This window comes from Ptychodera flava, chromosome 4 (assembly GCF_041260155.1).
Source record: "Ptychodera flava strain L36383 chromosome 4, AS_Pfla_20210202, whole genome shotgun sequence".
Classification (NCBI taxonomy): Eukaryota; Metazoa; Hemichordata; class Enteropneusta; family Ptychoderidae; genus Ptychodera; species Ptychodera flava.
In genome coordinates this window covers 43,472,847-43,496,774 of record NC_091931.1, presented here as the reverse complement: position 1 = coordinate 43,496,774, position 23,928 = coordinate 43,472,847, and the positions used below count along the sequence as shown (strand labels likewise).

General features: G+C 38.4%; 1 protein-coding gene across 1 annotated transcript; it reads right to left on the bottom strand.

Moving 5' to 3' along the window:
- Positions 1 to 1,135: 1,135 nt before the first annotated feature.
- On the bottom strand, positions 1,136 to 17,410 carry LOC139131851 (uncharacterized). The gene is made up of 6 exons (XM_070698143.1): positions 16,868 to 17,410; positions 15,983 to 16,052; positions 8,608 to 8,666; positions 5,006 to 5,143; positions 4,172 to 4,424; positions 1,136 to 3,429 (listed from the first exon to the last, which is right to left on the bottom strand). The coding sequence occupies exons 1-6, from the start codon at positions 16,898 to 16,900 to the stop codon at positions 3,269 to 3,271; spliced, it is 714 nt and encodes a 237-aa protein (XP_070554244.1). The 5' UTR covers positions 16,901 to 17,410; the 3' UTR covers positions 1,136 to 3,268.
- Between the last annotated feature and the right edge of the window lie 6,518 nt (positions 17,411 to 23,928).

The following is a 23,928-nucleotide window of genomic DNA, read 5'->3' as shown; positions in this document are numbered from 1 at the left end:
TCAATTTACAAGCATTAGCTATTTCGTAACCCATGAAACAATGTCAATCAAACACCCTAAAATAAATGGTTCAGACTACTGGAACAGCTCTTTTGATGATTGTTTTGCAAAAAAATATTCAAATATATATAGGTAAACAACCATAATAAAAGACACAAACCTCTGGCATCCATGGACTAAATGTTAAAGGACCCATGAAATCACTTTATGTCCAAGAATTTGAATCATGCCGAGATGCTCTCGGACATGACGTGTTCATATCGGCCACCACTTGTTGCCAGCTGGGAAAAGTGAAAGTCTAGATTGACACTTCATCATGACAATTGTTTGCACGGTCCACCTGCACCTAAGATCACCCGATCACCCGATTTTTAATTTGTATACTTAAAAATCTGCGTTTCAGATTTTGTAAAAAAAATCGCAAAGAGTGTTCGTCAATTTTCAAATAGCTTAATGACTTTATGACTTTAAGGTAGAATACGCCTCGGGGACAGAAATTCAGGCTTTCAAATGTTATCAATTCTCTTCTGATCTACCACTTGTTGGGGTTCATTTTAAAGCTCTCGACGAAACAAAGTTTTGACCGCCTTAGTTTTACGAAAATCGAAAATTTTATTTTTCCCCATAGAGTTAACACAGGGAGTGCGGCCAATTGAATTTCAAATATCGGGAAATTTTAGGGAATTTGTCCGACTCTGGTGCCAAATTTTGCACGGTGACTCATGACTTTTATTTTTGCTTTGGTAACAGAATGGTCGAAAGTTTCATTGAGGTAAGATTGAGCAAAAGTTCAAGTCTTTCACTGTTGAGTTGCATATTACATTAAATAAATCAGAATACGGTCATCGTCCTGGTAACTCACAAATCAAGTTTGAAATTTATTGAACAGGAATCTTTTTAGTAAAGAAGAGCTTTTAACCAAACATAGGCAAAATTTTAGAATCACAAAAATGCGAATTACAAAATTATAAAATGTTCAATGTACAAATCAAAAAAACAAAGCATTTATGCGATTATTCTTAAAGAGAAAATTTCAAGTGTCCAAAACTTTGAAGGTCGCCGACACGACGGTCACGTGGGCGATAGGTTCAAGTTCAATTAGACTATTCACAAGCTGTTATGATATTACTTTGTTTTTACATTAACTATTCAGTGTTCACTAATGATGATTATGGTGATGATCATGAGGAGGGGGAGAAAGGTTGGCAGGATGATGTTGAGTATGGAATGTATCATGAACGACATGATGAAGAGTGATGATAAAGAGGGCTGGTGCGCCATCGTCTTGACAATATTAACAACATTGACATCATTAATTTTCTCTCGTGGTACACAGCACAAGTGCATTTTGTTATTCAAACGGAGACCATCAGCGAAATGCCCTCAAGGGAAGTTATAGCTCACATCCTCAGGGCACCTCCCGTATCCCTGCCAGTCGGGTATATAAATACTTCGAATCACTTGCACAAACTGAGGGCGCAGTGCGACTTGCTGTGCACCGAAAAACATTGCTCCAAATATCACAACGAATATCATTCTGCTCAAATATCGACATAGTTTTATTCTGAAAAGAACGGCAACGACGCTACGCGCAGAGTTGTATCAATGGCGTTTTAAAGTTTTTTGTATGAGAGTGTATAATGATATTTGTTTATGCACACATATCGACGAAACTGGTCTCTTCCATATCCATCATAATACGGCCTTTGATGCAATATGTCACATCGTGGACACCGCAGTTGTTGTGATAAGGGCCAATATTTTATGGTTCGATGGCCCGTTACCATGGCAATTTGATCTCATATTTTCTAATCTACTTGAATACACTTGAGTTATATTTGCAAGTGATACGACTTTCACACAATCTTCCTTCGCAAAAACTGTCATTTTTTTTTTTGCAAAACTGCCCTAGCTCACGTAAGGCTGCTCTGCAGAAGATGGGAGAAAAACAGACGTCCCCATTAATAGTGCGCTTGCACTCTTTCATGACATTGCCACATCACATGCAATGTCCTACGTAAACACATCATTCATTGTACAGGCCTTTTAAACCAGTGAGTGTATGACAATGTAATATCAACCCCCGCCCGGTCACAGCTGCTGAAATCTTTGCATAGAGGTTATTGCATCCGGGATGAAACGCGTGACGCCGAACGATTATTTTTTTGTTTTCGCACCATTTACAAGTTTTCACGAATCCTCCTTCTGTGTTGCATGGAAAAGAATAATTTCAGTATCAAAGGCAGGCGAAAAGCCAACAATATAACGGACATAAGCCAGTGGCACCATCCTGCATCTGATGTTGTTGTGCTCAATGTGAATGACAACTGTTATACAAGGGACTCACTTTTGCGCAGCGAAACGTTCGAACTTCACAGAATTGCCAAGGCGGCACAAGCGGCTATCGACGGTCTAGCTGAAGTGTATGAGTGTAGTATCCACATTCATTGTTGACAACTGAATGTTGAAGGCAGTAGAATTTATTTCGTCAATTAATGACATTTCATACTGTACTTGATGCAAAGTATTAACGCAGATAATACTTTTTATTTCAACACACTTCACAGAGAATGAGAAGAAAATGCAATTGTTTAATATCAACAAAAGTATTATAATGCTACAAAACTGAAATCCATTGTCCCTCCAACGTGGAAAGACTGTGGTCACGTGAACGCCACATCTAGCATGTCTAATGTGCAGACGAAGTGAATATTTGAACAAAACTGTCTTAAATTGTTGTAATGCTCTTCTGTATGTAATTTATTCGAGATGAGAGAGGGGGGGCAGAGGGAGGGAGAGTGTCACACAACACCACTGATGAGCTTCTAAAAGATGGTGCAAAATTTCGAAAGTTAGTTAAACTTGTGTCGTAAATGCCATTCAGAGTTCCAAGTATGGTACATGTACTTCACGCTGACAAGGTCATGGTCGCTGTTTTCATCGCCAGCCGCTACCCGCACTTGCGACGAGTCACACACTCAACAAACAAAGGATCCGGGAAAATTTCTCCGGTTGCATGCAATTGTAAATAATACCGCTAACCATGAACCCCCGTTGCACATGTGTTACAGTTACGATTGAGTCACGTTTTTCATACTTATAGAGCATGATCCAGGTCAAGGAATCCATGCTTTCCGCTCATAGAGTTATTTGCTTCTCCTTTTCAATGAGAATCCGATTCACCGTCGTTCCCTCAATTAGAAATCCGAAGAACATTCTTAATCTAAAAGAAGACAACATGCCACCTCATCAATGTGTTGTAAGTGTTCTAATCTTCTCCAGTACTGTCCTTTCTAAGGAAGTTCATGTCCAACGTTATGCTTATAGGTGTAACTGTTGTGACTGGAGTTGAACTTGGCGCTTTCGACGAGGTTCGGTGCTCTTGAATCTTGTATCTTACGCCCCCAACGGTGATGGCCGAGAATTTTTCTGTAAGGGCAAAGAAAATCGTGAACGAGAGTACATACTTTTGCAATGCAGTTTTAAGAAAGACGTAAGGTATTTTACTTCACACCGGTGTTGGCCTTTGTCTTTGCTCCAAATATCATGAACCAGCTTCAGTTTTTGGGTTTATAGTACACCGCGTTCTAGTGTACTGACGAAAGAACTATAATGGAGAGAAGAAGCGTGCAAAAGTTTGAATTGTGAAAATATGCTATCGGTGAAGTAATCAATTTGGGCATGACTTAGTTTTGTCAGTGCGTTTTTCGGTGACAATGTGTATGGAAACTATTGTACAAGTTTGTTTCAAATTTCCTGTGCAAATAACAAACTCGCATCCATTTCAGGTAATGACCTTGGTATAGCTACAAACTCTTGACGACTATTCCAATATTTGTGCTGTGACTTGTTTCAAAACAATGTGACAGCTGATTCTTGCGTCTTATTATCACAATATTTGCCAATAAAAAAAAATAGAAATGAGTGGATAGCTACAATAAAAAGGGGCACTTTAACTAACATGGAATAACAATTCTAACTTTTTTATAGTCTCTTCTGTATACCTTACCAAACTTTTAGATTCATTCAAGCTAGGAATAAGAAATGTTTTGTTGCTGCAGGGTACAACATGTACGCTCGTAAAATGTCAATGAAGTTAATATTTTCGTCAATATCTTAAATTTACGTAGACTACAATCAGTAGTGCTTTGTCGACCCATTGACATCTCACCTGGCGTACTGGTGGTGCATCTAGATGATGTGTAATCACTACCAAGGCTTGAATTGATATGGTAAGCTTGTACTAGCTTTCTGGGACTCGCTTTTCTCGGCGTCGAGTTGCTTGAGCTTCTTACGGGTATAAACAGCGACTTACTCGGCCTTGCCGATTCCCAGTGTACAGGCGGTTGGCACACCAGTGCCTCGCCACAGCTCAAGCCCTTCTGCGTCCGATCAAAACCAGGCTCTGGAATTTTCACCAAACTCTGCAAAACATTTTGACAAGAATGAACCGAATTCTTAGATTAAAAATCAGGGATGACATTTTCTTATGTTTTTGTTTTTTATATACATGTATACTTGTCTTTGTGTGTGTCTTTCCATCCATATTGCTGCCGGTCTGTCTGTCTGTGTTTCTGCGTGTATTTAATAAGCTTGTGCGTATGTATGTATGAATGTGTGTATGTATGTATGTATGTATGTATGTATGTATGAATGTGTATGTATGTATGTATGTATGTATGTATGTATGTATGTATGTATGTATGTATGTATGTATGTATGTATCAATCTATCTATCTATCTATCTAGCTATCTATCTATCTATCTATCTATCCATCTATTTATCTATCTATCTCCGAAGATGTTGCTACCTATCTCCTTTCTTCGCTACCTTACGTGTCTTATATAAATACAAAATATGAATGCATGGACTTTGAGAAATTTCAGTTTTAAAATGCTATTACAAAAATATTGCATGATTGCTCTGATGACCATACGTATGAGAATGTACTTTGTTCAAAAAATGTTTTTAATTAATTAGTTTTCCAACAGTTTGTACACATACTTTTGCATGGTAATTCCCTTCAACAGGTGAAAGTCCCATAAAGGTGTATCTGGCTGGCGGGTGCCTATTCAGAAAGCCAGGTTCATCGGCCTTCACGCCGAGAACTCCTTTCAGACTTTTGATTCGCCGTTTTGGTCTCTGAAGGAGAAAACAAGGCAATGTCAGCGGGAAAAATATCAAAACTGTCAATGCATAAACCCGCTACTTATTGAGCGTGATCATGTGGTGAGATTTCCGTCAATGAAAAAGTCTAAATTGTGTCGAGAATCATAGCAGTTGGCAAAATATCACAGTTTCATCAAAAGAAGTATTACGGGAGTGACTGCCAGTGTATATGTCTGGCCTTCAACGGTTTTGAACAATTTTATAGTGGTTTAAATTTGAATTTCGATGTGAGAGTGTTTAAGTTGAACACGACATCATCCATTCTGGCCTTCAACGGTTTTGAACAATTTAGAGGTTTAAATTTGAATTTCGATGTGAGAGTGTTTAAGTTGAACACGACATCACCCATTCTGGCCTTCAACGGTTTTGAACAATTTAGTGGTTTAAATTTGAATTTCGATGTGAGAGTGTTTAAGTTGAACATGACATCACCCATTCTGGCCTTCAACGGTTTTGAACAATTTAGTGGTTTAAATTTGAATTTTGATGTGAGAGTGTTTAAGTTGAACTCGCCATCACCCATTCTTTGTCTTTTTAGGTAGAGTATGCGCGCGCCTTGAAAGTGAAAGACGTCTCAAAGTTTCCTTTATTAAAACTTTCAACATTCTCTTACCGAATCAAGAATAAAATCAGGGGGTGGCCTTCCAAAGTTTGATACTAGAGTTTAACAGGATACCTAACTTTTATACCGATATTTGAAATTCAAAATGGCCACCATCTCTGTGTTATAAATAAACATTTTGATTTGTAGAAGAACCAAGAAAGTGGAAGAATTTCTCATATCAAGGCCTTTAAGTTATTATTATTATTATGATTATTATGATTATGATTATTATTATTGTTATTAAAGTAAGCGTTAATAAGAAGAAATGCAAATACCACGCTAAAGGGTAAAACAATACCATAAAAAACAATAATAACAGTGACGTTAAAACTGCATTAATAACATGTTCAAGACAAGTCAATGACAATGACACATTCCCCACTTGTAAATGGGTACTTTAATTACAAGTCTTCTGAGAGGAAAGAGTCCTCTTCATTATTAGGTCTGAGATTAAAAATACTGCGATACAGATGGGGCTTAATTGCCAAAAATGAGTTCCATGGTGGTGAAAACATAAGTAAGCCGCCATACTAATTACAAAAGGGCATTAAAATGAATCAATTAGTAATTAATCGACAGGATGCTGCCAAACATTTTTGCATCCTATCCTAACACTGACAGATTATCACCGGTACCATATTTCATAAAGTTTGATGCAGTACTTTGGACATTCACCCTAAAAACAAAAATCTATTTTGTAAATGCAAACTAGCAATTAATTTTTATATATAAATGATACCACTAAGTGTCATTGATTTGTATTTACGACACTATGAGAGCAAAATCTGTACCAAGTTTCATCAAATTTAACGCAGTATTTGTGGATATATCACTCTTATTAGGAAAGTTCATTACATATGCCATTACAAATTAATCAACTTGACACTGATAAATGTCTTTTTCACTGTTAAAGCAATGTGAGCTTAACATCTGTACCAAGTTTCATGAAATTTGATGCCGTATTTCTTGACATATCAGACTAATTACGAAAATTCAATAATTGACATGATACTGGTACATGACGTTCAACAAATTGATGTGCATGTATGACATAGGTCAATGTCCTTGTGCCAACTTTGAATGACACTGCTATATGTCTGAGTTATAGCTCTGTACATGAAAAAATCGTAACAAAATGGCCACCAGGCAGCCATTATATTGCATTGGACTGTGAAACCAATAGACATGCATATTTATGACATGATAGGTCAATGTCCTTGTACCAACTTTGAAAAAATCAGTTAATACATGTCCAAATTATGGCTCAGGATATGAAAAAATCATAACAAAATGGCCACAAGGCAGCCATATTGCATCGGATTATGAAACCAATTGACATGCATATTTATGACATAGGTCAATGTCATTGTACCAACTTTGAATAAAATCTGATGATACATGTCTGAGTTATGGCTAAGGACATGAAAAATTGTAACAAAATGGCCGCCATGCAGCCATATTGGATCGTATCGTGAAACAAATTGACGTGCATATGTATGATATAGGTCAATGTCCTTGTACCAACTTTAAATAAAGTTGGCTGAGATGTGCCTGAGTTGTGGCTCCGTACATGACAAAATCGTAATGAAATGGCCGCATGGCGGCCATATTGGATCATATTGTGAAACAAATTGACATGCATATGTATGATATAGGTCAATGTCCTTGTACCAACTTTGGATAAAATCGGTTGAGATGTGCCTGAGTTATGGCTCCGTTCATGAAAAATTCGTAACAAAATGGCCGCACGGCAGCCATATTGGATAGTATCACAAAACAAATCAATGTGGATATGCATGACATAGGCCAATGTCCTTGTACCAAGTTTGGATAAAATCGATTGAGATATGCCCGAGTTATGGCTCCGTACATGAAAAAATCGTAACAAAATGGCCGCATGGCGGCCATATTGGCTTGTATCACAAAACAAATCGACGTGCATATGTATGACATATGAAGAGTAATCCTTGTACCAAGTTTGAATTAAATCACTCCAGACATCTCTGAAATATCTGCGTGAACGGACGGACGCATGCACGGACATGACCAAACCTATAAGTCCCCCGATCGGTGTCCGTGGGGACTAATGAGGCAGCTGTAAATATCTTTAGTCAATCAAAGATAACGGACACCGTCTGTCAACCCATCTGGTACAGATACAGCCTTCATACTTATAAACGTGAAATATGAATAATGCTTGTCAAAATTTAACAATGAAATGAAATACTGTTCTTTCAAGCAAATTCCATTAATACGTGATAATAAATCAGCATTTTTCATTTCATTTATCCATTAAAGTGCATATTCCATATATGCATGTCAAAACAACATGCACGAGAATTATTATAAGTCTCGACTTCATTAACTCAGGACAACTTATTATTATTGTCTTTCTCATTGTCATAATATTACGTGCAGGCAAATATGAGCTCCCACAAGTGGAAGATCAGAAAAGATTTGTAAGAATTCAGTGTTCGAATGTCTGTTCCATGGGACAGGAATTGATCACTTATCGAACGCGTGAAAAACCTGAGTGTGGCTTGAATAAAACATGAATATGTCACATGGACATTTATATGTACTAAAGGACATGTCGCCTTCACAGCATATCGAAATATTAGAATGAAAAGTTTTTAGTTTAAAAAGCACCATATATTGCAATTTATAATAACTCCGAATTTAATAGAAATATTGAGTTATATGATCATCCATTACAACGCTAGCTTTGTCGTTGGTCAATACATTAAAATATAATTGCACACAATCTTGTACGTACTTCAGTTCACAATGAAAATATCGTAATGGATCACATACGACGTGACAGATCACCTACCTGGTAAGTTGAAAACATAGACTGGTCGTCATGGAAACACACCACACAGTTATCATCGTCTGTCAATAAGACAGAAAAGAAATTGAGCAATTAATTGACTTTTCATCGGCGTAATGTCAACGCCCCCACACATCGAATGAGCGAGACGCCATTGTTGTTCTTTTTTAGAGCATGATCAGTAATTAATGGACGAAGCCTAACTGATAATCGTAACATGCGTGAAATCGTAGGCTATATTCGCTTCATACTTTTCCACTTGGAGGGAAAGGACTTGCGCAGTAAGTAAATATTGACAGGCTCGTCACCTGAATAGAGCTACCTATTAGCAAGACGTTAGATTCTTGTAGATTTTTGTGCCTCATTCTTACACAAATATAAGCGACACAGACGGAATAACATTGTGGCATTTCTTGCTTTCCCGCCACTGACAAAATGTACCTCAAATAACCTCACTAAGTGAAATTTTGCCGATAGGTATCCTCGCCGTTTCAAAACACCCATTAGAGCATCAGGGTAATTCAGATGTGAAGTACTAAAATAACCTTCTTTTAATATTGAAGAGGACAGAATTGGCTATATAATAATGCATCAGTTGAAGTCTACGGAGGAAGTGTAATTTTCGATCTCGTTGAGGATCTGATACATTTCACCATTGTTATGCTATTGTCTTCACAGTTTATATAAGCTCAGACACGGTTCCTCCTTGCTGGGAAAGTTCAAAGCTTTCCGCGCATTACAAAAAATACATGGAGTTTGTAGCAATAATAACAAACAATTCACGGAAAATTTTAAAGGGAGTTGTACGTGGAAAGAATCTGAAGCCTTTGCCTGGCCATGTGTCATGTCTATCACCAACAGTGTACTTTGCTTCGAAAATTACAAGGAATTCTAACTATGACCACTAGGTGGCGGAATAGTGCTCCATGACAACCGTTTATATTTTCCGTTGACAGCTTGCGATGTACACACATATTTTCACCAGTTCAATTTAAACAGAGTTGAAAGTATTATCGATCGCACATTCCGTAAGGGTGGGTGTCTAAACGCCTGGCGGTGATTTCAAGTCTTTCAGTTAGCAACCCACGTAGTCTACTCAAAGTCAATAAAAACCGTCAAAGTACCGCGGTAAGACGTACGATGCAGTACTGCATTCTCTGCCATTGTGATCGTATTTATCTCTCGGTACATTAATAGCTATAGGGAGGATATGATTTATGTGTCTCGTCCTTCGCTCGGGCTGCCGTTCAATTCAGAATGGACCGAGTCCGCGTAGAAGTGATATTTCGTTTTCCGGGGAAGTTATAAAAGGCGCTCGAAACGAAAACTGTTTCGCATAAATGTTGTCACGACTTTTGTGTTTGTCTGTAGGCCTATTTTTGTTTAAATTTATACATTTATGATCTGGTACACTTTCCAGCATTGTTGGGGCTGATGTAGAGCTCATAATTTTTAAGGATTTCATCACCTGGGAACAGATTAAGGGGGCTTGCGTAGATTATGGAAGATTAACGAAATGCAGTCTGCTGGTCGTCACGATAGAAAGGAACCCGGCCAGTATGATGGCGTCAGCTATTTTAATTTAGTGACAGATTTATGGGTCGTTAAAGATATAATAATAAAGGTTTATTGCAAAACACATTGTGACCAAAAGGTCAAATTACGTTTATATACAAGACTTTAAGAAAAAAATAACTTGTACGAAAAATTTACATTGCTGTCCACAGCGTTGTAAGAAAAAAAAAAAAACAAAATAATGTTCAATCCGTTACATATTTATACGTCAACAATACACTCTAGAAAAACACCAGACTAACTTACATACTGTACAAAACAATAAATTAGACAGTGAGACTTTACACTTTTGTCAACAAGTTAAAACTATAAACAACGGGACTGACTTCTTTACGTCGTGTCCGACATGGAAACACTACACGATTACGATTTCTTGTCGAGTAACTGTGAGGAACAGGTGTAGGAATGTGGTAGTTGAGCTTATGATTTGGTTGTACAATATCTCTGGCAAACTTCAAACATAATTTTTGCCGCCTATCTTCCAGGGGTCAAGTTTAAGCAACGACAATGATTTACTGTAACTATAAAATGGGTACATAATTCTTAGGGCCCTCTTCTGAATGCTTTCTATCTGCGAACGCTGTTTTTCTGTCAGACTTCCCTGCCACACAAACACATACACGCATACTCTAGCGTAGATCTGATCAATGATACATAAATGCGCTTAAGATCATCAACTTTGGCTCCGAATCTACACAACACTCGTAAAATATGCAGCCTCTTTGATGCCTTGGATATCATTTCCTCAACATGTTTATCCCACTTTAATTTATTATTAATGGTTAAGCCAAGACATTTGAAGTTTTCAACTGACCCCAAATGCACATCATCGAGTACAAGAGGCTCGGGTTGGCTGAACTGTTTGGCAAAACAAAAGGACATTTCCTTACACTTTTTGGGGTTCAATTTCATATTATTTTTGACTGCCCAGGCACTAACTTTGTCTAACACTGTCTGCATAACAGACGTAACAGGTGCACTTAGGTTGACACACTCAGACAGAGTAGTGTCATCCATGAAAATAAAATGAGAACAATCAATACTTTCCTGCATATCATTAATCATGATTGTGAATAAAATTGGCCCAAGTTTAGTGCCTTGAGGTACCCCTGCTCTTAAACATTGCCAGCTGGAAAAACAATTACCGATTTTGACCTGTTGACGTCGCCCTGATAAAAAGTGGGCGATCCATTTAACAATGTTACTATTAACCCCGATTTTAACAAGTTTTGATACAAGAATGCTATGGTCGATCTTGTCGAACGCCTTACTAAAATCAAGGTAGCAAACCCTGGTCATATTTCTATGACCTTCAAGCTGTTCAATCCAATTTTGCACCATATCGACAAGGGCAAACGTCGATGATGACTTTTTAGCACAAGCAAATTGCTTTTCATCAATCTTACCACTAATATCAAGTTTTAACCACTTTTCAATCAAACATTCCATGATTTTTGCAATACTACAAGTCAAGGAAATAGGACGAAAATCATCGAGTGAACTTGGATTGCTATTCTTTGCTAGTGGAACAATTATCGCTTCTTTGAACTGATGTGGTACAAAACCTTCCTCGAAGGAAGCATTGAAAATGTCAACTAATGGTTGTGCAAATTCTTCTGCAAACTCACTCAGGAGTTTGTTCGAAATATTATCAGGGCCACCGGCTTTATTGGTTGGCACCGACCTTAATAATTTGACAAGGCCTTGAAAGGTAACCTTGGGAAGTGGATTACCTTCTGGAAGGTTTTGTATACACTCTGAATAATTCAGTGGAACGTATTCTTTCGTAATATTGACAAAGTGGGAGTTAATGGCATCTGCCAAAGCAGAGCCATGTAGACGTGAATTATCAATTTCTAACTCTGGGATACTCTGCGATTTATTTCTTCCACACAGCTTATTTACCTCGTTCCACCACTTTCTACTATCTCCGGTCTTACAATTAGCTAACTTCTTTGAATAGTAACTTTCCCTGCTATAGTATATTGTACGTTTCACCTTGTTTCTCCAGAATTTATACAAGGCCCATTTCCTCTCATTAAATGCTCTCTGGCGATTTTTGATCATCCGTTTAATTTGACTGGTCATGAAGTCAGACCTATGAACCTTGACCTTCTTAAGGGGAAAGTACTGGTCAATTGCGTCTGAGACTGATGACAAAAAGGCTGACACCTTTCCTTCACTAGATGGGCATTGATAAACATTCTGCCAATCTTGATTTATAATCCACTGAGCGAAGTCACGTTTACATGAATCTTTAAATGGACGAATGATAATTGATTTGGCAGGAATGTAAACAGACTTACTTGATCGCCAAAGAATCATTGAGTGATCTGAGGAACACAATGGGCCAAGTGGCTCTGGTTGGTTATACCATCGATCTAAGTTAGTTAAAATAAGGTCAAGGGATACTTCTCCTCTAGTCGGAACTTTCACTACTTGTTTTAAGCTACAGTTATTAACAATATGTCTTATTTTCATCCGGTTAAAATCACCAAGAATGATAATACCTGTCTCCGGTGATTTTGATATTACTGTGTCTACAACGTTCACCACGTGGCTCGTAAGTGTTTTTTCGTCACTGGCAGGTGGATGATACAAACAACCTATTAGCAGCTGGTTCACACCTCTTGGTAACCAATGTGGGCGGACGGTACACCACACAGATTCCACACTATCGCAATGATTGTTTAAAAGTTTAGGTCTCAAGGATTCGTTTATATACAGGCATACACCTCCTCCGCGTTTCTCCGGTCGATCTCTCCGAAACAGGTAGTAATTTTCCATAGATACAGTGTGGTCAGCAATGTCGTTAGTGAACCAGGTTTCAGTAACTGCTGCTATCTGAACATTATTCATGGAGCATATAGACTGTAGCTCATCTACTTTCCTGACAAGTGATCTCGCATTGCATAGCATGAAATTGGGAAGCGATCTAGATTTTTTGCTTCCAAGTGATTGTCGTAAGGGTACGAGAGTTCTTTGATTACTTCTACGTGCATTGCGTTGGGGTGACGAGTGGTTGACCATACGGCTAGTAATTCTCACTGGTATCAGCTGATTTTTCCACTTGCCTGATGCAGTTCCTCTCTTCGTTGGCTGCGTATTACACAACTGCAGTGAACGAAGTCTTTGCCAGGTGGAAACATCCAATCGGTACCTCATAGGATTATTCATGACAGCTGTCAGAATGTTTGTCAGCTTGCTCCTTGAATATACAAAGGTAGACATGCTTGGGTTGAAGAAGTGAGGAAATTCGTCTAAAAGCACAGTTATTGACGAGAAAATCTGCACGAGAAATCACTCCTGGAAGCTGGACACATTCACAAACATGGACACCAAAAACTGTACATCAAAAACTAACATCAAAAGACCTCAAACTGATAAAAAAACGTAAAAACCTGGAACACAACAAACACCTGGTGCTGCCGAAGCGCAACCGCAAAATACAAGATGATGACTTGAAGTTGATGGCGACCGAAGTACAACTCCAGCCTAATGGTACATTGCCTTCGTTGAGACAACCCTTTCAGAGAGCAACGCACTGTCAATTATGAGCGGAACCTTTATTGCAACTTGTTCAAAAGTACGCGTGATAGAGGTATATGTTTCCATGTTCTAATATGGAAGACCATTTTGGTATCAACTTCTCTGATACTAAAACTCCGAGTCGTTAAAATTGTAAATGTCGATAACGTTGATGACTGTATATAATTAACGACACCTCTTTGCCACTGTAGACTTAGATCACGATTGCAAACCCTAGCTTCGTCTGCTAAAGATCGAAGAAAGAAACGCTTCGTGTGTACCCGAGATATTTTCATCAAAAGACTTTCCTTCTGGGTCACAGACTTAGAACGATAAATGTGTGTTCACGCCGATTTAAATGGCCAGCGTGAGCCGATGGGGTCATGATGTCATGAAATTTTCAAAACGACCAATACCCGTGAGATTTACGGAGAACTGCCTAAAGATTCCATAACAATTGTTCAGCGTTTCTTTTCTTCCTTCGTTTGCTGGCATAGGGTAGAATGCAGGGCGCTATGACACCTTTGAAACTTCACTCTTAAAACATATTTCTCAAACCGACTACCTTTGTCCCAATGAATTTTTGAACTTTAGCCAAGGTTGTGCGTTAAGGGTTTCTATCATTGTTACTTATGCAGACAATTTCCCATCGAGTATTCACAGCAGTTTCTGGTATAATTCTTCTTTTTTAAATTCGAGCCAGCTGAAATCTTTGCAATTTTCTCAATTTGGTAATCAGTAGCAAACGTTGACTTACATACCCTTTGTTTTCGTAAGGTCAGCCAAATACGTCATTATAATATTTCAAGAGTTGCATAATTTGATCGCACCAAGTCATTAGGGAAAAGGCTTTCATATTGAATGGCACGCTGTTAATAAAATATCTTAAGATGTCACAATCTGGCACCTTTGCATAATCAATCTTTCGACCGGAGCTAGTCTGACATCACAAGGAGTTAACTTGGTGCCATCAAAAGGATGAATATCTAAATAATACGGCAGGCTTTAATGAGTGTTGATCTGTTTTCAAATTTTCCAAGGATTATCCTTCAAGTACATTTAAAAACAGTCATTAATCATGACACACAGAAGTCATCGCATCTGCATTATTTGAAGCCCAATACCTGCATTTTGGTGAAAACTAAAATCCCTTTCTTACACACAAAGAAAGGAAAATATTTCGTTAATTTTTAAGGAAAAGATTGATGTCTCAGTCAATGGCATAACACAATGAAACAAAAATGTTCTCGGTCATTCCCATACCCTTGAGGATCGCTGTAACTGAAAACGATGGAAACAGGCGAAAAATGCAACACCCCCTCTCTCTCTCTCTCTCTCTCTCTCTCTCTCTCTCTCTCTCTCTCTCTCTCTCTCTCTCTCTCTCTCATTACTATTCCTGTAAATTTTAGGCCGCACACAACATGGCTTCTCCGACACTTGAAATAGCATGGTTCTCACACTAAAGTTACTGACAAAATATTCTAAACCGGCTACAATAATACCGGGACCATGAGTCTGTAACTTTTTTAATTAAGCAAATCTCGTTCATTTTAGCATTTGAAACATCAAGGAATACTCATTTAAAATAAGTAAGGAATTACTGACTGTACGTACAATATCATGGCGAACTTTTGTGGCTACGAAATGAGCTAGTTGAAACGGTTAGGATGATCACTTGCAAGCGTTGCAATTTGTCACACTTCTCATTCCGAACTACAAAACTATGAAATTAACGAGTGACTCTTATACTTTAATACGGTTGGCACAAAGTGTATATACTGTTACAATATATCTAATACACTTTGATCTATCCATGTCAAGCGAATCTAATATTTCTCACGATCGTATCACTTCGGCAATGAAGTCTCCTCTACCGAGACCGGAATGTCGGCCAGCATATAGAGCTGCTTACGTTGGGTGTCGGCATGCGATAGATTAAGCACTCGATCACGAATATACCGGTTGTTATTACAAATTTCTGGTGTCCCAACTATTATGAACTAAAGAATTACTCCTTTTGAAAAGCGTGGTAAATCATTGACGATTGTTCTGATTGTTCGTGAATATTCGACTCAATATGTCTGCAACGAAGTGAAACGTGTAACGCCAGGGGTATGAGTGGCGAATTGTAGGTGTGTAATCAGCACTTCGGGTACCGGTACTTCATGTTGACATTACAGTGACAACAATGAGCGCACTTGTCGGTGGTGTGTTGACAGACCTCTCAAGCTTTGAACCTGGGCTTCTGTATCACCGAGCGGTCTTGCACACTTACCGATCGCATTCCCGTCATCGTCTTCAGTCCTCGGCGTTGTTTGTTTCTTCTTCAAACTGGTATCCGTTCTCTACACAAATAGGAAATGTGAATTCTTTTATTTGGACCTCATCGATTGACTCTCAAAGTGCCCCTTACAAACTTTATCTCACAGAGACTAAATGTTCAGCTTTGGAGAGATTCATGCCAACAGACAGACTCGATCAATAAATAAATATACACTTGGTCATGCTGTTGTTCGAGTCTTGTATCCCGGATACTGAGTTATCAAAAAATAAATATTGAGCGTTTTATTTGTTACATTTCACCTGTGTCATGGTTTTTGTGTTGCCATGCAAGACGACAATATAGGTTGATCTGATATTAGTACTAGCAAGGATCGGTCATTCAAATCACGTGTATACAATACAGTGTATGAGCAAGATACCCAAACTATTGTATTTAAGAGAAATGGGAAAAAATGTAAAAAATATAATTAAAATGTGTTTGGGAAAGTTAAATTTGCCTCTCGGCAAAGGAGATTTCAGCCACATTTAATCGCACATCTTACGAAATAGAATTCAATGTTGACACCGGCTCAACATGACTTACCGGCAGACGGACATAAAATCATCGTGGTTAGAGAGACCGGCTATATAGCAATGACAAACTTACAAAGCGTTTGTGAAGTTCCAGCTTTAACTTTTCTGTCCAGATTAATTCAGGCGTAGAGTAGACAATGATAAATGTCAGCCAAAGTCATCGGATAATGACACAACTTGGAAAAGTGCTGATTACATACTGACATAGGATACAATAACACAGCTCGGATGTAAGCGCACCACCGGTTCGTTTCAGAATATTAGAACTGATCGAAAGATTCTGAGAGTCCAGAAAATAAATTACCTGTCTGTATGGTCCCCGAAGGGAGAGCGCCATAATCTTGTCGACTTGGGATAGACAAGTTGAAACAAATCGTGTTCGTTGCCAGTGTCAAACTCCTTTTTCAACGACAGATAGTTCTTGTGCACTGTAACGCTTATTACGGGTGACCAATGGTTCCGCGAAAGGTTCAGTCAAATGAATGTTTCCGCCGTGGTCAGAGCTTTCATTCGCGTGTTGTTGACACTGCAGTGCCGGGATTACATCTAAATCTAGCCAAACAACATAACACTGGGGATTGCCGGTTTCAATAAGTTACCCCGCCAACGCCAGCCGGCAGACGATTACTTGCGTACGACGAGAGGTCGCGGAAGGTGAAAAGAAAGGCGGGAAAATCGAGAAGTTCTGCTAAATGACTGGCGACTGAGAGAGCGCTACATACAGATAGCCGTAAACTACAGAAACTAGATCACCCTATAACTGGTCGTCTTTGTAATGCAGGGCACTGTTGCGGCCCATGTTCTGTTGCAAGACCTCTTTACAGCACTATTCAACTTGCATTATTACGGCCTGATTCGGCAATAAATGGACGACAACAATAGAGGTCCAATCATCGCGAAACAGTAAAGTCAGAGACATTGTCTGCGTATTTATTCAACGGTTCCAGGGGATAAAAGACGATACGTTGATGGTATGTCACACACAGAGAGAGGCCGGTCGTCTTGGCCAGAATCGTAAATGGAAATTGCAATTATCTATTATACTATAGGGCTTACTTGGTACATTAAGCACATTTTGCTATCATATATAAGACCTGCAGGAGCTGGGATATAGCCAGGGAAAAGATCTTTTTCAATTTGCTTTGACATCATCAAGATCTTTAGTCCACTTGTAGCATCACAGGTATTGGGGTGATGTATATTATTCGATCAAGCGTCTCTTTACGTATAATGGCCATGACAACACACAGGCAGAGCATAGAGGTGTCATTGAATTGTAAGTTCAAAGGTTATGTTGATTCGAGGTTATCTTACGACAAATAGTCACACAGTCAGACAATGTGTATTTTATTATTTGAAGCACAGATTTCTTATCTTTGATATTAACACAATTGGAACTAATTTGGGATAATTGGATTTTCGTAAATTTTAAAGTTCTCAAAAGTGTTAGGTTCCAGATAGTTGACTGTTGCGATATTACAAATTACTCATAAAAACAAGTGTGTAATGTAAAAAGAGAAGCAGATGAGATTACATTTGTAGATTAAATCGGCATTACTTCACCATCCAATTATCCCAAATTAGTTCCAATCGTGTTTATTCTACTTGTAGCAAATGTAACTTGAAACTACAGCGCACAAACGGAAATTTGGTACACTAGTCGGAAATGTTATCTAAACAGAATTAGGTATGATAAATATGTGGTAATCAATAGTCCGGGGAGATCTAAATAAAATTAAAAAAAATCAAAAAAGCAAAGGAAACAACTGGAAGCACTGAGGTCTATGTCAAAAGTTTCAAGAAAATGCCAATGGTTAGTGCCAATGGACTGTTGTTGAATATAATATCGTCTCCCCCCACCCCACCCCACCTCCTCCCCGATGCATTGCTAAAGTTAAGTACGATCAAACAATCATGAATCTTACCGAGCTAAGGTCAGGTCAGGTTAGGTTTAGGTCAGGTCTATGCTAACAGGTATGATTAGAGATGGAATTTATTTTCCCATCTAGATGAGATGGTACGAATATCGGGAATGAATTTCAAACTATCCAAGATTTGACAAAGGAAAGCTCTCGGTTATTAAGAGGGACGGGAGGGGGTAATAGAGGGTGGTCCTCCGTGTAAATACGACCTTCCCCTCGATATAGCTTTCTCTGCCGCCCCCCCCCCTTCAAATTTGTGAAATAGAACACTTTCGCTGATCCAAAGTTGAAAGTTTGAAATAAGTGTATGACCTTTATAGTAATGTTGACTTTGTTTAAAATATGTTCATGTATTCAGACTGATTACCAGACACACGTTCATTTCTTTCATTGAAGCTTTGCCTGTTTCTGCTTATTAATACTTATCATATCTTCTTTAACGGAAGGTATTATCACTGCTTTCAGACTGAATAGTGTTTACATTAAACGTCGTGAGTACAATCGATATTGTTCCGTACATTCAGGAGATTCACTCTAAGACGTATGGAGACATGGTCACCCCAAATCTCTCTATCTATCTATCTATCTATCTATCTATCTATCTTCTATCTATCTATCTATCTTCTATCTATCTATCTATCTATCTATCTATCTATCTATCTATCTATCTATCTATCTATCTATCTATCTATCTATCCCACTATAGAAATTAGAGTGCTCGATGCCAAAGCAATGCGCTGTAAACCTAAATTGCATACAAGGCTGCGCTACTACAGAAACGAATAGGTCTGCCTGTATGCTGCAGAATGGACTCGATTACTTGTTACTTGAAGTCATGTTTACCTATCGAACATGTGAAGCTGGCGCTCACAAGAGAACATCTTTTCTATCCTAAAATTTTTTTAATAAGAGCTCAAATAAGAGTGTCATTTCTGCTGATATCGGTACGTCATCCATGGTGCACACATATGTATTATAATAAAGTACGCTTGTACTAATCTCTGTAAACAGAGCTCGAAGCGTAAATATGGCGAATTACACTGTGTATGACGAAATGTTGAAACACGGGCACTGGAGACTAGGCGAATGAAAAAGGTTAAACTATTGTTTAGAGAGATACGTCTTGAGAGAACGGGGAAAGAAAAGGAGGGACTAGGAGTGACGAAGGTCAGGAAATTGTATTCCTTAATGTAGGGCCGATGCACGAGAAAGATATCTAGCCAAAAGTCTTTGTGTGGAAACTCTTGGAATACTGAGCAGTCGAGAATCCGAGAAAGAGCGGAGTTGTATTTTTGAGTGCATTGATGTAGAAACTCAGAGACATACTGTGCTCACGACTGAATTGAAACAAATAGATGCAACTTTGTTGTGAATGCGAGAACTAATGGGTAGCCAGTGTAGTTTTGCAAGAGTGGTTAGACATGATCGTACTTTTTGGTATTACAGACGAGACGAGCGACACCATTTTGAACTCTTTGCAAGTTGGTCTTGTCCTGGCTGTTCAGAGCAACCAGGAGCCAGTTACAATAGTCTAAGCGAGACTCAGACCAAGCCATGCAGAGGCGAGGGTTTGAGTAGCTTGTCGAGGAGAGGAGGTGACGAATAGAGCTAATCTGTCTAATTTGAATGTATGCAGTTTTGCAAATATTCTGCACATGTTCAAACGTATTCAAATAAGAGATGAGAGTGAGTTTTAAGTTTTTGACACTGGAGGTAAAAATTATACTAGAATCGCCAAGATGTATGGACGAAGGGAAGATGATTTCACTGATTGTTTGGGCGATGATATTGGTATTGTTTCAGTTTTACTGTCATAGAACTGGAGTTTATTAGATGTCATCAACAGCTTGATGTCAATGATACAATTTAGCACAGATCCAATGATAAGCTTAGTTCGATCGATCGTAGCTTCCTCGTATAATTGATTGCAAAAGCTGGCGATTTAATGACTGCTTTCTGACAAGGTTGAAAAGAGCGTCAGAGGACAAAACAAAGTATAACTGATGGGGGTTGCAATTTATGTACTGGGGGACAGCTATGGCAATTCATAGGGTTATAATGTCAAGTTTCTCAATACCTTAAACAACACATTTGGAATTTTCATGGATCATAAAATTAGTAAATGTAAAATGCAACCTTCCTCAGGCTAGGTTTATAAAAGGGGACCCTCTCCAAGGGCAGGTTTGAAAAAAAAATGACCCTCCCTAATTCCTCTGTCCCGCCCCTCATAATAACTGAAATCTACTTAATTTTTAGTAATACATTGCCACAGGTTTTGTGTCAAGCCACTTGAATATTTTAACAAACATGCCAGACTATTTACAGTAAGTTTTGTTCATTTAATGCACAGTCAACCCAACAACGATCGCTCGCTTAGTTCAGAACAAAAACTTCCTGATAAACCGATATATTTTAGGTTTCCCTTTACATATTGAAGCCTCCAATTTATACCGACCAAGCTTACTCAACGCAGAGATGCTGGTGATGTATTACTTTGACGGAAATGTTTAACATTCAACTGGGCGTCCATTGTTCGATAAAAATACCCTACTCGATATACCGTAAGCGGGCGCTCTCCTATGTCAAACGTTCTGTATTTTGAAAGCCACAAAGAAATAAAGCAACCTTTTTTCTATTCATTTGCTAATTGAGTGCACATATCCTATTCGACCAAACTAAAATGTCGCAAGAAAACCTGTAGACTCATCTGCAATAGTCCCGTATTATTACTGGACATATATCTAGACAATTGGCCAAATACTTGAACTCATAAAGCCACGGAGATAGGCTGCATAGCCATTAATCGCATCGTGATTTGCATGTTTTTGTTCTTTTTTAACAACTACACTTACTGAAACGTTATCCTTCAAAAGAAGATACCAAAGCAGGTCACTTGACACCGTTTCAAAGTGGACGGCGCTGTACATGTATTGCTGGAGAGAAGAAGTTAGTGATAGTTGTGGGCTGTTCAAAATATTACCACTTTAAAGAACAAAGCATAATCAAAACAATACGCCTCATTGTATTCAAAACAGATCATAGTATTGGGAAAACCCCATCAGGTAAACCGATATTTGCGATTTTAATGTTCTAGGCCTAATTCGATAAGATTCGATGCATTTTGTTGGCCTGTAAATTGGTAGACTGAAAGATCCGTCGCCCTAGGACGCTCCCTACGCTCCCCTCCTCCTAGGGGAACGTAGAGAGCGCCCTCGAGCGACGGATCTTCCAGTCTAGTAAATTGGCTGCTGCTGGCAGAATACGACACATTTCAGGACTCGAAAGTAGCGGTAGTCTCGCGTCCACAGACTACCAACTTTTCCCTGGTGCTACCAAACTCCATGAAATGGTAGCCAACATGGACTACCAAAGCCTGGGACATGAAATTCAGTCAGTACTTGGTGTGCCATGATGTCTGGTCTTTCACTTTTGGACCAGCTAAATGCAGTCAAACGCAGATGGACACAGTAAGGCCAGACTGTGACTTTGTTTTGCAAATTACAAAGACGACCCTGCAATGGAACTTTGCAATAAAGTTGCAATATCTCAACTGATGTACTTGGATGACAGGCACAGAAAATGATGGCCAATGAAAATATCCTCATTGCATTTTGATCAAAAGGTATCAATCACAAACTCATCCCTACTACAGAAAGCCCATGGTCTGTTTTAGCCTTGCTGAGAAGGTGGTGGTCATTGCCATGACGACTTTCAAAATTGGCATGCAACTCTGAGAATGAAATGGTTGTCAATACAATGATAGGTCACCAAACTTTTTAGTGTCACTGTCGTCAATTATACCAGTTTCCTTTGGGTAATAAAGATGTGCAAGTATTCACATCAAATGACTAACAAATTCACTTCATAGGCAGAATCTTGGGAAAATAGCTTTTCTCTTGTTCATGAAAAAAAATCCCTAAACTAAAATATGCATGGGCTACCAGCCTTTGTCACTAGGCTACCACGCAGTACGCAGCTGCCTCGAATACTTTTCTGTTTACTAGAATCCGTGGCAGCAGAATCTTGTTGATAAGGTAAAGGGTGCTCAAAATAAATTCATTAAGTACTTGTGTTTTAAACTGAATATGCGTTACTGTTCATCAGGATACACAGAATTATGCAATTTTCTCAATTTGCCTCCTCTATACAATCGTAGGAAGGTTTCTTAACTTAGCTTACTTTACAAATGTGTGCATTCTGTGGTTAATTGTTCTCATTTAACTCAAATCCCACTGAATGTTCAACGTAGTCTACGGGTAAACCTACCATTTCGGGTACCCTTCTCCAGAATCAATGTTCGTAAACACTCCTTTTGCCACGTGCTTTAAGCACTTATAACGATATTGCAAAATTGCGCTCGAGTCACATTTTTAACAAATTTAGTCTTTTTAAAACAAGTGTGAGGAATTATTTTATTCATGATTTGTATGTTCTTTGTTATTGTCCTTTGCGTCAAATTTGTATTTGTCTGTCTTTTTATGTATTTTTATGTTTTGCGGAGCCTGTAATTGGGAATTTACTCCTGTTGCTTATCCGAATAAATAAATAAATAAAAATAAATAAATACCAACTTCAGAAAATGGTAGCCCAAGTGGACTACCAGGGGAAAAAGTTAATTTCGGGCCCTGCATTTGTAGCGTTTTCAATCTGTGTTTTTGTTTTTCCAGCCTGAGGGCGCAGTTCTGAGCATGATTTTCAATGTGTGTTTACATTTATAATATGGAAGCATCGTCATGTTATTTTCTTGGTCGAAACTTTCTAAAGTGTTGCCAACAAATTTCCGACATACTTGTTTTTGCCTTAGGTCGAACAAAGAAAAATTGTGAACATGATTGGAACTAATTTGGGATAATTGGATCTTCATATTATCAAATTTCTCAAAAGTGTTAGGTACTCTAAACCTTAATGTTGCAATATTACAATTTGCTCATAAAAACAAGTGTACAACTTTTAAAAAAAAAAGCAGCTGAGCTTACATTTGTAGATCAAACAGACATTACTTCGTCATCCAATTATCCCAAATTAGTTCCAATCGTGTTTGTGCTGTTCCGATAACCCGACCTACCCTATTTTTTTACCTGCGGACCCTAAACTTTTCGGAGCTATGTGAACACGGAAGTAAAAAAAGAAAACAAAACATGAAATCACGCGTCCGTTACTTGGCATTTGATTTTTGCTTGAACGAGGATGACTTTTATGTTTTTTTCCTTTTATATGTATGATATATTTTCCTGGAAATGTTGTGGCTAGTGTTTGACCGCCCTGAACCCCTGAAAAATGTATATTTAAGAATAAGAATATTTCGGGAAAAAAATTCCTGCCGACCTACCTACCCTATTTTTCAAAACCATGTTATCGGAACAGCACAATGATTTATTTTTTTTGTTTGAAATTCTAAATCAGTCCTGGTTGGGAGAACTGTGCCAAACTTTGTTCCATGGTG